At 48.8% G+C, this 14,297-nt stretch overlaps 1 protein-coding gene across 1 annotated transcript in view; it reads right to left on the bottom strand.

Moving 5' to 3' along the window:
• Positions 1-200: 200 nt before the first annotated feature.
• The window catches only part of LOC138467276 (tropomyosin-like), a 34,127-nt gene continuing 20,030 nt past the window's right edge, over positions 201-14,297 (bottom strand). The window contains exons 2-4 of the mRNA XM_069607281.1: positions 13,568-13,617; positions 13,296-13,476; positions 201-682 (exon numbers count right to left, since the gene is read on the bottom strand). Of these exons, the coding sequence (XP_069463382.1) occupies positions 201-682; positions 13,296-13,476; positions 13,568-13,617 (713 nt within the window). The remainder of the gene's footprint in view (positions 683-13,295; positions 13,477-13,567; positions 13,618-14,297) is intronic.

Raw genomic sequence — 14,297 nt, 5'->3', positions numbered from 1 at the left:
CCCATCCGTCTCCTTTAACTAGCGTAATCCATGCCAGGTCTTGGTAAAGTGAGATTTCATGACCATTGTAGGTGATGCATGTGGCCCTTCTCGCCTTTTCCAGAATCTTCTCCTTTACCACATAATTATGGAAAGCCACTAGCACATCCCGTGGGCGAGATCCTGGCTCCGGATTTCGTGGACCCACCCGATGGACTCTGTCAAATTGCATGTCTGTGTCTGAAGTCTAGCAGATTGACAAAAATCTCTTTCAAAGTTGGGGACAACTCCTGGTCCGAGATGTCCTCTGGAAGGGATTTGACCCTAATATTCGCCCTCCTAGACCTGTTCTCCAGATCCTCAGCTAGTAACTCCAAGTTCTGAGTGGCTGTTGCCAGAGTTTTTAGGAGATTGTCCACTTTCCTTGCATCCTCAGTCAGTTCTTGGATGGCGCGCTCATTAATGTCCACCCTCTCTTCCACTTTATTAATGTCTCTTTTTATTTCCCTAAGGCCTTCCGCCAGGTCTTCACGGAGCTTGTCCATCTGTAACTGGCCCGCCGCTGTGATCTTCTCCACCACCTCTCCCATGAACTGCGATAACATAGCTTGAGAGATCGGCCTGTCTCGGTCCTCATGGGAGACCGGAGTCTCATCATCATCTGTGGTTTTAGCTATTTCCTGGGCTGATGTCCCCTCTGGATCTTTTAGCCAGAATTTCGTTAGGGGGCCATCCGTCAGTTTCCTGGGGCCTTTCCCCTGGGGTGGGTTCTCTTTCCCCTTGTTTCAGGACATCGCTGTTCGGACCAGAGGTATCTAACGGAAATCTGGGGCACCAAGGCTTCAGGCGTGGTCAGTACTGCTGATCTCCGGTTCTCCTCTGGTGCTTCTCCAGGGGGGGATGCCACTGCAGATCGGACCCGGGTGCGGCAGCAATGCGGACCCCGGCTCCAGTATAGGCCCGATCCTGAGGATGATCCCGGTGCTAGACTCCGGCACCCCAGCCAGGCCCAGTGCTCACAGCAAGGGTCCTAACCAGGGGCCAACATGTCCCTGCTTCTACTCTCGGCTCCCCCAGCGGCTGATGCCGAAATCAGGGGCCGCTTGAGCCCCTGTTAGCTCTGATCCAGGGGGGGGGCCCGCTCACTGTGGCCTCGGCACTACTGTCGCTCCTCCAACCAAAGCCCTTCCAGGGGGGCACGCTTCTCCCACCCCCCCATGGTCACCCCTGTGCACTGCTCTCGGGTGTTCCAGGGGCTGGGGGGGTCATTCCTCACCGCATCCCCCACAGGCAGTGCCCAAGATGGCGCACCTCCCCACGACCCCCGTGCTGCTTGCGTACCTCTTCAGCCGATGCCGTCCCCGCTACCAGCCAGGAGTCGGGCAGGGGCCATCCATGCCCCGTCCCTGTCGGGGCTTCGAGGGGGCCGTCAGCCACTCATCGGACTCGCCGCAGGAACCCGTCCACCTCACCCCGGGCTCTGGCGGGTCCCACTGCCTCCTCTAGCCACCGGGCAAAGCCTCAACCGTGGCCGCTGGGCTGCCGCCTGTGGCTCGTCGCCGTCCTCTCACACGGGCGGCGTCTCCGGGGCAAGTGTTCCTTCGCCGCTGCAATGAGCCCCCGCTGCCTGCCCAGATCGCCGGGGAGGGCCGTGAGTGGGGCGGGCAGGAGAAATACTGTTGGCAGGTCGGGAGCTCAGGCGCGACATCCACCTCCCTATGCGGATATCTTGGAAACCCTTTACTGCAATTTTAAGGAAGGAAAAAACACTTTACTCTGGTAACTAATAGATTTGGTAACTGTAGTAATTCCTCTACTATGGCTATAAGCAGCCTTCTGATTACAGGGCTGTTCTTAGGACCCTGTAAAAAGAAATGTGTGGATGTCTACATTCCTTCTGACAGAAGCAGGATAAGCTTGAAGGATGAATACAAAAACAGCAAGCACGAGACAATGCACATTCCCGTCAGTCAACAACATAGAGCTTAACCAAACAAATATTCATTGAGAAACGAAATCGGGGTACTGCTCATATTACAATTGTCGAACTCAAAATCCAAATCAGGCATATTCGTGATACATTAATGTTTTTCAAAAGTAAATTTTCAAAAGATTCCTGTGACTCCCGGCAAAGATCTGCATGCCTGCTATAATATCTGTAAGGAGTGTCCCAGGGGAGTCACAGTCCAAATGCAATCTGCATTTTTTAATCAACTTGTTAGTTTATCGTCCTTCTTTGTCATCGATTGAGTCTGCACATACTGAAATTCTTCTTCTTTCCTTGCTTCTGAATCAATGGCTGGGGGTGCTGCGGTCTCACCGTCGTATAGCTTGACGTCATTCAGGTGTATTCACACTTGTCTGCCTTGGACTTTTACTGCTGAGGGAGTGACATTTACGACAATGTACGGTGCATTAAATCTTGGCTCATGCCACTTCCTAGGGAAGTTAATTAGTATGGTGTTGCCAAGAAAATAATCTTGGGGCTGATAGTAATTCAGGCGATCCGGTTCCTGGATGGTTTTCATCTGTGTTCCAAGACCAACCCCTCTGGCGCTTGAGTTGATCTGAAATTAGAGAGATACTAGCAGTCATACATGCCAAATACACACAACTCATTTCCTAACATTTCTGCTGTACTATGGGCATCACTTCTAGTCCTCGATGGAGGTGTAAGAGGCGTTCTCATTTGCCTCCCAGTCACTATTTCATGGGGTGTGAGGTGGTGGTCCGACCCAGGATGATTCATTAGGGCATATAAAGCCAAGGGCAGGCATTTTAGCCATCCCTTCTTCAATCTTAACTTGTGTTTTGCAATCCTTTCTTTAAGGAGGCCGTTGAGTCTCTCACATATTCCATTTGCTTGCAGGGGATAAGCAGAAGAAAACGTATGCTTTATGCTCAGTAAAAGCCCTATCTGTTCAAATACTTAATTAACAAAATGTGGCCCATTATCGGATCTCAGAACTTCACACACACCCCATCTTGGAAAGACTTTGCGCAATAAAAACCTTGCAGCGCAGGTGGCATCAGGGTGTGTACACAGACCTGCTTCCATCCACCTGGAGAAGGGACATCACTATCAAATATCTGTATCCACTACAAACCTGCAGCATATCAAGATAGTCTTTTTTTTAATGTATTTTATTAATTTTCAAACAAAACTATAATATACAGACTTTGTGAAGCATTTGCAATGGTACATCATATTGTTCGCCTGTTCCCAACTCCCTCCTACCCAATTCCCTCCCTACTCCCAGCCTATTCCACTTACTATGTCTACCTGTGGTACGTATTGAATTAATTGAACTTTAAACCGTGCCTCTATCCCACCGATTGTGATGGTGTATGTCTGAGTTTGGATATCATCTTGTGTAGGAGGAGCCAGTTCAGTAACGCTCACCTGATTCCCGTAGAGGCGCCGGTCTTGACTGGGCGTATACCGTATCTTCAAAGGTGATGTGCAACACACGGCTGGCTCTTTGGGCTGGACCTCTGTGCACTGTATGTCTGGCTCGAAGGGTAAGATGTCTGCAGATAGAAAATGTGGGATTAATGAACTGGGTTATTGAATGTCTCTCTCTTCTTCCCTTTCTCTTCTCCTGTAGAACCCCAAAGGTTAACGCTCTCACCTTAGGTAAGTGAACGCCGTGCTCTCCATCTGCCTCGAGGCAGGGTGCTGTAACCAGTTTCTTCACTGGATAAGGGGAGCAGGCCTCTTGACTTCAGAGGACTGCTGTCCGTCGTTTACTGCACGAACGGTAAGTTTCGAGTAATTCTAATGTCTTTAAAGTCTTTAGTAATGATGTCTCTTGTTTTGCAGGGTTCCGGCGATGGCGGATAGTGGGCTGAAGTGAGTTGAAAATGGAGCCCGTGTGATGAATAGAAGCGCCTGGAAGCACGTAAGTAAGCGCTTGTTGCCTGCTTCACGATGCGCTCTGTCTTTTTATTTTGCAGGTACAAGTTCGGGGCGGCTGCAGGGTGCCGGAATACCCACTGGGTTAGATGTGGAAAGGAGTAATGGCACATGAGTATTAAAGTTCCCCAATGTCTTTAAACGCACCTTGTTTTGTCTTTCAGATGCGGGATGCAGCGCCGAAGGCCTCCGGAGCGTGCGAAGAGTTGGTAAGCTTTTGTCTTTCAGATGCCGGAATGCAGTGTGAAGACCTCCGGAGCGCACGAAGAGTAGGTAAGCCTTTGTCTTTCAGATTCCGGAATGCAGCGCGAGGCGTTGGTGACAGCCGATGGACCAGGTAAGTGAAGAGCTGTCACTGAAGACCGTAATGCTAACCTGTTCTTTCTTGTCTTTATAGGTGTTGCTGAAGACTGGATTCAGAATGGTAAGCCTTTTTCCTTAGGCCCAGGATCAGATGCAGAAGGCACGATGAGCGTTCTGCTGCTGAGGATGCAGACTAACGCAAAGCAAGATTCATCCATCGGGTGTGGTTTAAATAGCCTCCTGTAGTGCTTAGGTGTCTCCTTCCACAGCCATGCCTAGGTAAGAAAAGAGTTCCTGCTTTCCAGAAGAGTTCCAGTGTTCTGAATCTAGGGAGTGGCTCCTGCCCCACCCAACAGGAAAAGTAGTTCCAAACAGAAGAGGATCAGAGACTCAACTGGCAGGCAAGTAAGCAGCATGGTCTGCTGCAGGTAAGTCCACCCAAGCATTATGAGCCCGGCGCTTCCAGCGCTGGGACTGGGCATATTTATGAGTCTGGTGCCACTGGCGCCAGGACTGGGTACAAAAGGTCCCAATTGGGACTGGTTGGCACTCGGAACCTGGGTTATGGATCTGCTTCCAAGGGAGTTGGGAAAACCCTGACCTTTTGGAAGCAGAGATCATGACAGTACCCCCCTTCAAGGCCCCTCCCAAACCGGGCTTCTGCGGGGGTTTTGGTTTGTCAGGAAATGTTCGGTGAAATCTTTTGATTAGGCGAGGAGCGTGGACATATTCAGCAGGTTCCCAGGATCTCTCTTGGGGGCCGTAGCCTTTCCAGTCAATTAGGTAGAATAGTTTAGATTTGGAGATCTTGGAGTCCAGAATGCTTTTGACTTCAAACTCGAGTTCTCCATCAACTAGGATAGGTTTTGGAGATTTGGTTAGTCGGGTTTGAGGTTGCACAGGTTTTAATAGAGAGACGTGGAAGACCGGATGTATCTTCATGTGCGGGGGCAAGTCCAACTTGACCGCTACTGGGTTTACTATGGTAGTGATGGAATAGGGACCAAGGTATCTTGGGTTGATTGTGCGTGGCCCTTTTAGAGGTAGATATTTGGTGGATAACCAGACTTGATCCCCTACTTGATATTGAGGGGCTTCCTTCCGATGTTGATCTGCTCCTTTCTTGTATTGTTCTTTAGCCCTTTGAAGGTGAGAAACAGCTTCTTTAAAGGCTTGGGTGATTGTAGAATGCAGGTAGTCTACTGCTGGTGTTTCAAGATCTTGGAGGGGATCCAACTCCGAGGTTCGAGGGTGACTGCCGTACAAAAGAAAAAACGGGGTTTTCCCAGTTCCCGAATGGACAGAGTTATTGTAGGCATATTCGGCTATCCAAAGGATGTCTTTCCAAGTTTTTTCAGTTTGTTGCAGCATGCAGCGTAAATACTGTTCCAGAGTTTGATTGGTCCTCTCGGTTTGTCCGTCGGTCTGAGGGTGGTGACTGGTCGATAGTCTCACATCAATTTGAGCCGACCGACAGCAACTTCGCCAAAAATGAGAAATAAATTGACTACCTCGATCCGAAATTAGAACCGAAGGAAAACCGTGCAGTCGGACGATGTTTTCGAGAAATTCTCGGGCCAGAGTTGCTGCTGTTGGCAAGCCTTTGAGCGGAATGAAATGCGCCATCTTGGAGAATAAGTCCACGATTACTAGAATCGTATTGTATCCGGAGCATGGAGGTAGATCGGTGATGAAGTCCATAGAAAGCGTATGCCAAGGGCGAGGTGGGATGTCAATAGGGCGTAAGAGGCCTGCTGGTCTTTCCTTTTGACTCTTGTTTTGGGCGCATACTCCACAGGACATTATAAAGTCTCTGATATCTTTTTTCCAAGACGGCCACCAGAAGTAGCGCTTGATCTTTTCTGAGGTCTTGGCCATACCGGGATGTCCTTCCATTAAAGAATCGTGATAACAAGAGATTACTTTTTTCTGTAAATCTGTGCTGGGTAGGTATAATCGTTCTTGGAAATACAATAAGTTGTCCTTTACTGCAAAGTCCTTTCCCTGCAGATGCCAATTCTGTATGTCTGCTGGAGTTACAAGTTGCCTGGCTTTATCCTTAACTTCCTCTATGGATTCTGTGGCGATTACACCCAGAATTCTTTGTTCGGGAATGATTGGTACAGGTTTAGGGTTGATCAAGTGTTCTTCCACTCCCATCCGAGAAAGGGCATCAGCTTTACCGTTTTTTGTACCAGGTCGATAGGTAATTATGAAGTCAAACTCGGCAAAGAATAATGCCCAACGGAGTTGTCTAGAGGATTGGGCTTTTGCGGTTTTCAAATATTGCAGGTTTCAGTGATCCGTAATCACAGTAACGGTGTGTCGGGCCCCCAGCAGATAATGCCGCCAAGCCTTAAAGGCAGACTTGATAGCCAGAAGTTCCTTGTCAGTAATCGTGTAATTGATTTCAGGAGGCGAGAATTTGCGGGACCAAAATGCCACGGGATGCAACTGATTGGTTACCAGGTCCTTTTGTGATAGAACTGCCCCCATGGCAAGGCTTGAAGCATCAGTTTCCACGATGTAGGGGAGTTCGGGGCGAGGGTGTTTTAAGATTGGTGCAGAGATAAATTTAGTCTTCAAATCCTGGAAAGCTTGTTCCGCCTCGGTAGACCATTCAAAACGTTTGTTTTTCTTTAACAAGGCAGTGATGGGCTGGACTATTCGAGAGAATTCGGGGATAAACCTGCGGTAAAGGTTAGCGAAGCCTAACATGCTTTGCACACCTTTTACGGAGGATGGTGATGGCCATTTGAGAACTGCATCGACCTTCTTTGAATCCATACGCACTCCGCCAGGTGATAATATGAATCCCAAGAATTCAACTTCAGTCACGTTGAAAACACATTTTTCCAACTTAGCGAAAAGTTTGTGTTGACGCAATCTTTCGAGGACCATTTTCACGTGTTTCCGATGTTCAGTTTCTGATGAAGAATAAACGAGGATGTCGTCAATGTAAACAACAACACACACATCTATGAGCTCTCTGAGGACATCGTTCATAAAATATTGAAAGGCGGCCGGGGCATTACAAAGTCCGAAGGGCATGACCTGATATTCAAATAGCCCATACTTGGTGCGGAAGGCCGTCTTCCATTCATCGCCCTCTTTTACTCGTACCAAGTGGTAAGCTCCTCTAACCAAGGTATTCCTAGAATAATCTGAAACTGAGGGGCCTTGATCACATCGAACACGATCTTCTCATGGTGTCCATCTTGACTTACTAGTGTCACTTCTTGAGTGGTATGCGTTACTGGCCCGGAGGCTATCTCCGTACCATCCACCGTAGTAATGACGTCCTTTACAGCCTTGGGACAAAGAGTTAGATTCATCCTCAAAACCATTTCATGATCCACATAATTGCCGATGGCACCGCTGTCGACGTAAGCTTCAATTGCATGTAATCGATCCGGATTATCAGGGCTAATGAGGACCATAGGTATCACGAAATGCAAGGTCACGGAACTGGTTTTCACGCTCGGCAAGAGGACCTCTATTCTTGTCGGGCGAGGTCGTTTCCCTGCTCAGAGTTTGTAACTTTGGTAACTGCAGCTCCTACTGCCTTCTTGGCAGGTTTCACCGGACAGTCTCGAAGAAAGTGCCCTGAGTTTCCGCAATAGAGGCATAATTGCAACTGTTTTCTCCTTTCCCGCTCCTTTTGTGTTAGAGGACCTTTCAGACCCCCTATTTGCATGGGTTCCCCGGAGTCTACTCCTTTGGAAGGAGTTGGCGGTTTGGAAAATACTCGAGCATCAAACTTGGAACGATCGGCCTTCCTGTTCTGCAGTCTGTGATCTATTTGAACGACTAAGTCTATATAGTCCGAACAATCTTGTGGGGGATTCACTACTTGGGCTAACACATCTTTGAGCTCTCCGCGTAGACCTCTATAAAACAGCGTAATCCTTTTGTCCTCAGGCCAGTGAGTTTCCACTACCAGTCTGTTGAAAGACGCAATATAAGCCAAAAGGTCTTGATTACCTTGTCGCAACGAAAGAAGCTCATTGTCCAAGGCCTGCCCCTGTGAATGTCGTGCGAACAGTTTTTCCATACTGAGCTGAAAAGCTTGAAAATCATGGAGGACCGGATCATCTTGATTTACTAGAGGGATCGACCAGTCTGCCGCATTGCCACTAAGGTACGAAAGCACGAAAGCTACTTTAGCTTGATCAGTTGGAAAGGCTGCTGGCCGGCATAAGAAATGCAACCGGCACTGATTGATAAATACTGCAAACCTCTTTGGGTCACCAGAAAATCGTTCGGGCGGAGCCAGAGGTACATTCCCAGGTAGGTTGATCTGCACTGGATTCATAGAGGATGTAGAAGGAAGATTTCCCCCAGATGCGGGTAACGGGGTCTGTCCGGCTTGTGACTGTAGCAATTGTCTCGCGAGGTCATCTGTTCGCTCCTTGGAAATAATCAGTTCCCTTCTTAGAGCGGTCGTATCCTGACGGGCTGCATGCACTTCTGCCCTTAGTTCCCCAAGTAACTGGGCTAGCTGGTCGGTATCCGAGGTTTCCATAGCGCCTGGACGGGAGTTTTGTGGTAGGCTTTGCGTTCTGTAACGCTCACCTGATTCCCGTAGAGGCGCCGGTCTTGACTGGGCGTATACCGTATCTTCAAAGGTGATGTGTAACACACGGCTGGCTCTTTGGGCTGGACCTCTGTGCACTGTATGTCTGGCTCGAAGGGTAAGATGTCTGCAGATAGAAAATGTGGGATTAATGAACTGGGTTATTGAATGTCTCTCTCTTCTTCCCTTTCTCTTCTCCTGTAGAACCCCAAAGGTTAACGCTCTCACCTTAGGTAAGTGAACGCCGTGCTCTCCATCTGCCTCGAGGCAGGGTGCTGTAACCAGTTTCTTCACTGGATAAGGGGAGCAGGCCTCTTGACTTCAGAGGACTGCTGTCTGTCGTTTACTGCACGAACGGTAAGTTTCGAGTAATTCTAATGTCTTTAAAGTCTTTAGTAATGATGTCTCTTGTTTTGCAGGGTTCCGGCGATGGCGGATGGCGGGCTGAAGTGAGTTGAAGATGGAGCCCGTGTGATGAATAGAAGCGCCTGGAAGCACGTAAGTAAGCGCTTGTTGCCTGCTTCACGATGCGTTCTAACTGTCTTTTTATTTTGCAGGTACAAGTTCGGGGCGGCTGCAGGGTGCCGGAATACCCACTGGGTTAGATGTGGAAAGGAGTAATGGCACGTGAGTATTAAAGTTCCCCAATGTCTTTAAACGCACCTTGTTTTGTCTTTCAGATGCGGGATGCAGCGCCGAAGGCCTCCGGAGCGTGCGAAGAGTTGGTAAGCTTTTGTCTTTCAGATGCCGGAATGCAGTGTGAAGACCTCCGGAGCGCACGAAGAGTAGGTAAGCCTTTGTCTTTCAGATTCCGGAATGCAGCGCGAGGCGTTGGTGACAGCCGATGGACCAGGTAAGTAAAGAGCTGTCACTGAAGACCGTAATGCTAACCTGTTCTTTCTTGTCTTTATAGGTGTTGCTGAAGACTGGATTCAGAATGGTAAGCCTTTTTCCTTAGGCCCAGGATCAGATGCAGAAGACACGATGAGCATTCTGCTGCTGAGGATGCAGAATAACGCAAAGCAAGATTCATCCATCGGGTGTGGTTTAAATAGCCTCCTGTAGTGCTTAGGTGTCTCCTTCCACAGCCACGCCTAGGTAAGAAAAGAGTTCCTGCTTTCCAGAAGAGTTCCAGTGTTCTGAATCTAGGGAGTGGCTCCTGCCCCACCCAACAGGAAAAGTAGTTCCAAACAGAAGAGGATCAGAGACTCAACTGGCAGGCAAGTAAGCAGCATGGTTTGCTGCAGGTAAGTCCACCCAAGCATTATGAGCCCGGCGCTTCCAGCGCTGGGACTGGGCATATTTATGAGCCTGGTGCCACTGGCGCCAGGACTGGGTCCAAAAGGTCCCAATTGGGACTGGTTGGCACTCGGAACCTGGGTTATGGATCTGCTTCCAAGGGAGTTGGGAAAACCCTGACCTTTTGGAAGCAGAGATCATGACATTCTTGTATCAGCTGTTTACAGGCCACTGCATCCATGTTTTGCACCTCTTGGCCCCTACAGGATGCCTCTTGTCAAACTGCAGTCTCTGCTAGTGCCCATTTCTGGACATCCCTCAACCTATCACTGGGCCAAAACACACCTCCCCCCATTGCTATCCTGCGTTTCACCAGGATCTATGCTAAATCTTTCAGTTTGCTCGCATGTTTGGCCTGCTTTGGTCTTGGGAACATTCCTAGCAAGCACGCCTTGGGTGTGGCTGAGTCTGACCACAAGCCGACCTTAGTCAGGGTCTGAGCCACTTTCTCCCAGTATTGGCGTATTTCCCTGCAGGCCAAGACATATGTAGCAGGTCTGCGTTGATCAGGCCACATTTCGGGCAAGCTTGTTCTGTTGTGTTACCAAAATTTTCTCTGGCGTTAAGTATGCTCTCTGAGTAACAAAACTGGATCAGCTGTAGTTTCACATTCCTGGACAATTTCTTGTGCTACCCAAGGCAGCATCTGACAGCTGCTCTTGCAAGTCTACTTCCCAGCTTTGCCGAATCCGTATTAGATTGTGATCCGGTCTCATTGTCAGTATCTCATATAATTTCAACACTGTGTGTCCGCCCTCTGAGATATCATAGAATGTTTCGATTGTTTCATCTTCAACTTCTATTACCTCTATTCTTGTCCATTTCAGTTTTATCTTATGGAGACGTGAAGCTTAGGTTATATATGGCCTTTCCTGAACTCCTGATTCCGAAACGACCTCCCTGAAAGTCATCAGTCCATCTTTCAGTATATCTCCCAATGTCGCCACCCCACTAGTCTCCCAGTATTTCCTAACATTCAGCCGTAGTTGCTCATCTTTTTTCAGCATCACCAGTGGAATCGGGGGTGAGTACGGTTTTTCCTTACCCTGAAAACATCAGGCTCTTTGCCACATCACCATGCCTAGCTTCAGCAACAGAAGGGGCTTAGGATCACGTGGCACTGTGGTCCATACCATCCCAAAAGAATGGGGTAGATGCCATTTGTAGTAACCAATGTCTTGGGTCTGCTCGTCTGACAGCCAGTACGTGAAGCTGTAGTTGACACGCCACAAAGTACCCCTCAAAGTCTGGCACTTTTATCCCTCCCTGTTCGTATGGTGTCTGTAATTTCGCCAGCGCCAACCTGCACCTTGAATTATGCCACAGGAAGCTCCGGCAAATAGTGTTCAGTGTCAAAGAAGCCTTTGGGGATGTTAAACGGAACATTCATAAAATAATGACGCAGCCTCGGAAGCACTACCATTTTCAACAACGCAGCCCTTCCCATTAATGAAAGCAGCAGCTTGGAACAGCATTTCCTGGAGTTCTATATTTTATTTACTGCCTTCAACGCATTCTGCACATGTTCTATTTTAGGGTCCTGAAATATCTGTTTCCCATTTAATCTGTAACTCTGGTAACGCGCCCTCAGTCCTCCCCCTGTAACTTGCAAGGGGGAACAAGCTTGATTTCTGTGTATTTATTGCAATTCCAAAAAGATCTGCATAGCGCTCTAACACGTCTAATATATATTCTAAATTGGTCTCAGGTTGTTGTAAGTAAAGAAGCATATCATCTGTCCACAGGGAGATCAAGTGTGTGTTTCCCTGTATCCTGATGCAAGCATCCTGGTACTCTTTCTGTAGGTATACTGCTAGTGGCTCCAAGGCCAATATAAATAACATAGGAGACCAGGTGCAGCCCCGTCTCGTGCCTTTGCCTAACGTCCATTGCTCCGATAGAGTGGATCCTGTCTTGACGCTCACCATTGGGTCGCTGTACAGTAACGTTACCCATTTGATATATATGGGGCCTATGCCAAAATCTTTCAACACTGCTTGTAGTCAGGACCACCTGACCAAGTGAAATGCCTTGACTGCATCTAGCGATGTCACTGCCATAAGCTGGACGCTATCTTGGGTTTGGTCTATGACATGGTGCAGCCGTCTTAAATTACATGCGATATTCCTATTTGGGACATAGCTAGATTGATCTGGATGCATTAATTTGTGGATTAGTGGTTTCAACCTGTTAGCCATCAAAGCCGTCAGGTTCTTTCCATCTTGGTTGAGCAGCGAGAGGGGTCTGTAAGAGCCGCAATCAGTATCGAGTTTGTTAGGCTTCAGTAATGGAACTAACATTGATTCCCTTTATGGCAGTGGCAAAATGCCATTTTCTAGTGCCTCATTCATCATTGCCAGCAATGAGGAGGTGATCTCAGCCATCAATTCCTTATAGAAGTTGCTTGGCAACCCATCCGCCCCTGGAGCCTTCCCTGACGGCAACCCCTCCTGGGTTATGGGGACTTCTAGCTTATCTGCCTCTTTTGCATCTAATTGCAGAAGAGGCATCAGCGCTAAGGCTTCTTCTATTTCTAACTCCTAGGTTTCTGATGTCCCTTTGTATAGTGTCTTATAAAAATCATAGAAGCAGTTGGTCACAGTTTCTTTGGTGAGACGCATTCTGCATTTGCTGTCAGTCACCTGCTTTGCTACTTAGTTACTGCTGCACAAGAAAGTCGGGGCCAGTCCTCTCTCGCTGTTCGGTGCAACGTGAGGGGGAGGAGGAAGCCCATTCAAAGACCTAGAGCAGCTGCCGAGTCGGTCGCAGTCTCTTTGGTGTCTGCAGGTGTTTGTAGGGGCGAGCAGTCTGCAGGATTTCAAACGCTTAAGACGGTATTAGCATTATCAGCATTTCAGCAACTCTGGCCCTTGGAGGACTGTCATGATCCCTGTCCCTAGCCCTCCTAGACAACGCACTGGGGCCAGACCACCATCCCCCACATGGACCTTGAGGGCCTCCCCGTCTCATCAGAGACTCACTTGGAGCTAGACATGGCCCAGGCTCATACATAAAGCAGAAGTCTGATGAGGAACTGGACTTGGCATTGCACTTGGGGCAATATGGATGCCCCCACATAACTCAGTTCCTTGAGCTGAGTTATGCGGTCTAGCCTTTTGGGCGTGGTCCGACCTAGGGATGCCTGGGATACCTGAAGGCTATAAGAACCACGCCCGGGCAGAGAAACACGCTTTGCGTAACTCTGCGCCTGCAGCGTGATACCGTGTTCGGATCGGTCTCCTGTAGGCCTTCGCCTTTCCTCCGCATCTCGCGCACCTGAAAGAACAAGGACAGCATTAATATCATACTTGCCATACAGAGAAGAACCTGCTTCCATCCAACGTTCTTCCGATCCAGCGGACAGCATTTCGGCGGCGTCATCTTCATTCCGGAACATCGCTGCCTGCAAGGAAAAGGAATGAGAGAGAAAGAACATTGGTAAGCACTCTCGTATTCGAATTCCTTAAAAACAGCAAGAATAGTCAAACGCTTACCTGAACCTGAGTCGCTCTTGGTAACTTCAGCTCCGGAGCACGCCTTCGACCTACAAGGGAAAACACAACACAGGTTGGCACATAAAGGACAATAAGGCGCTGCACTTTGTGCTTTACTTACTGCAACTTATTCTCTCACTGGTAGCCTTGTTGGGACATTGCAGCAGCCTGTTAGGCACAAGAGAGACATAGGTCAGCATAAAGACAAGCGAACAGCGCCGCACATCGCGCATTCACTCATCATTCAGCGCTCAACTTACTCAAGCAGCACACCATCCCGATCCCCTTACCAGCACCTAGGGAAGAAGGGGGACATCATTAAGGAGCGCAAGAGACAAGAAAAGGACAATTCCACAAGAACCTACAACCTACCTTATCGGGCTGGAGTCACAGCAAGCCCAAACTCATTGGAGGGGCCGCACCAGTGGAGCAACAAGTTCACGCAGTGCCCTCCTCAACCAACGCACCCCTGCGCCGGAGAGCACCCTATACAAGAGAACAAGGTGAGGAGAGGACATAGGGGAAGGTTTGATCCTCAAGGGGAGTGGGAGTCAAACGACTTGAGACCATTAAGCTAAAACTAAATATCCTGTATTCCAGACCCAGGCCTCAGTTGAACGGATCCCAGGGAAGAGTTTGAGATCGTGGTTGGTCTGAGCAGGCTGAGTGGCATCCCCGTGGATATCAGGTGAGCATTACAAGGACAGAGACTATCACAAAGGTTGCAGAT

The sequence above is a fragment of the Ambystoma mexicanum genome, chromosome 4q, assembly GCF_040938575.1.
Source record: "Ambystoma mexicanum isolate Mex_15411 chromosome 4q, UKY_AmexF1_1, whole genome shotgun sequence".
Lineage (NCBI taxonomy): Eukaryota > Metazoa > Chordata > Amphibia > Caudata > Ambystomatidae > Ambystoma > Ambystoma mexicanum.
This window is presented reverse-complemented; position numbering and strand designations above follow the sequence as displayed.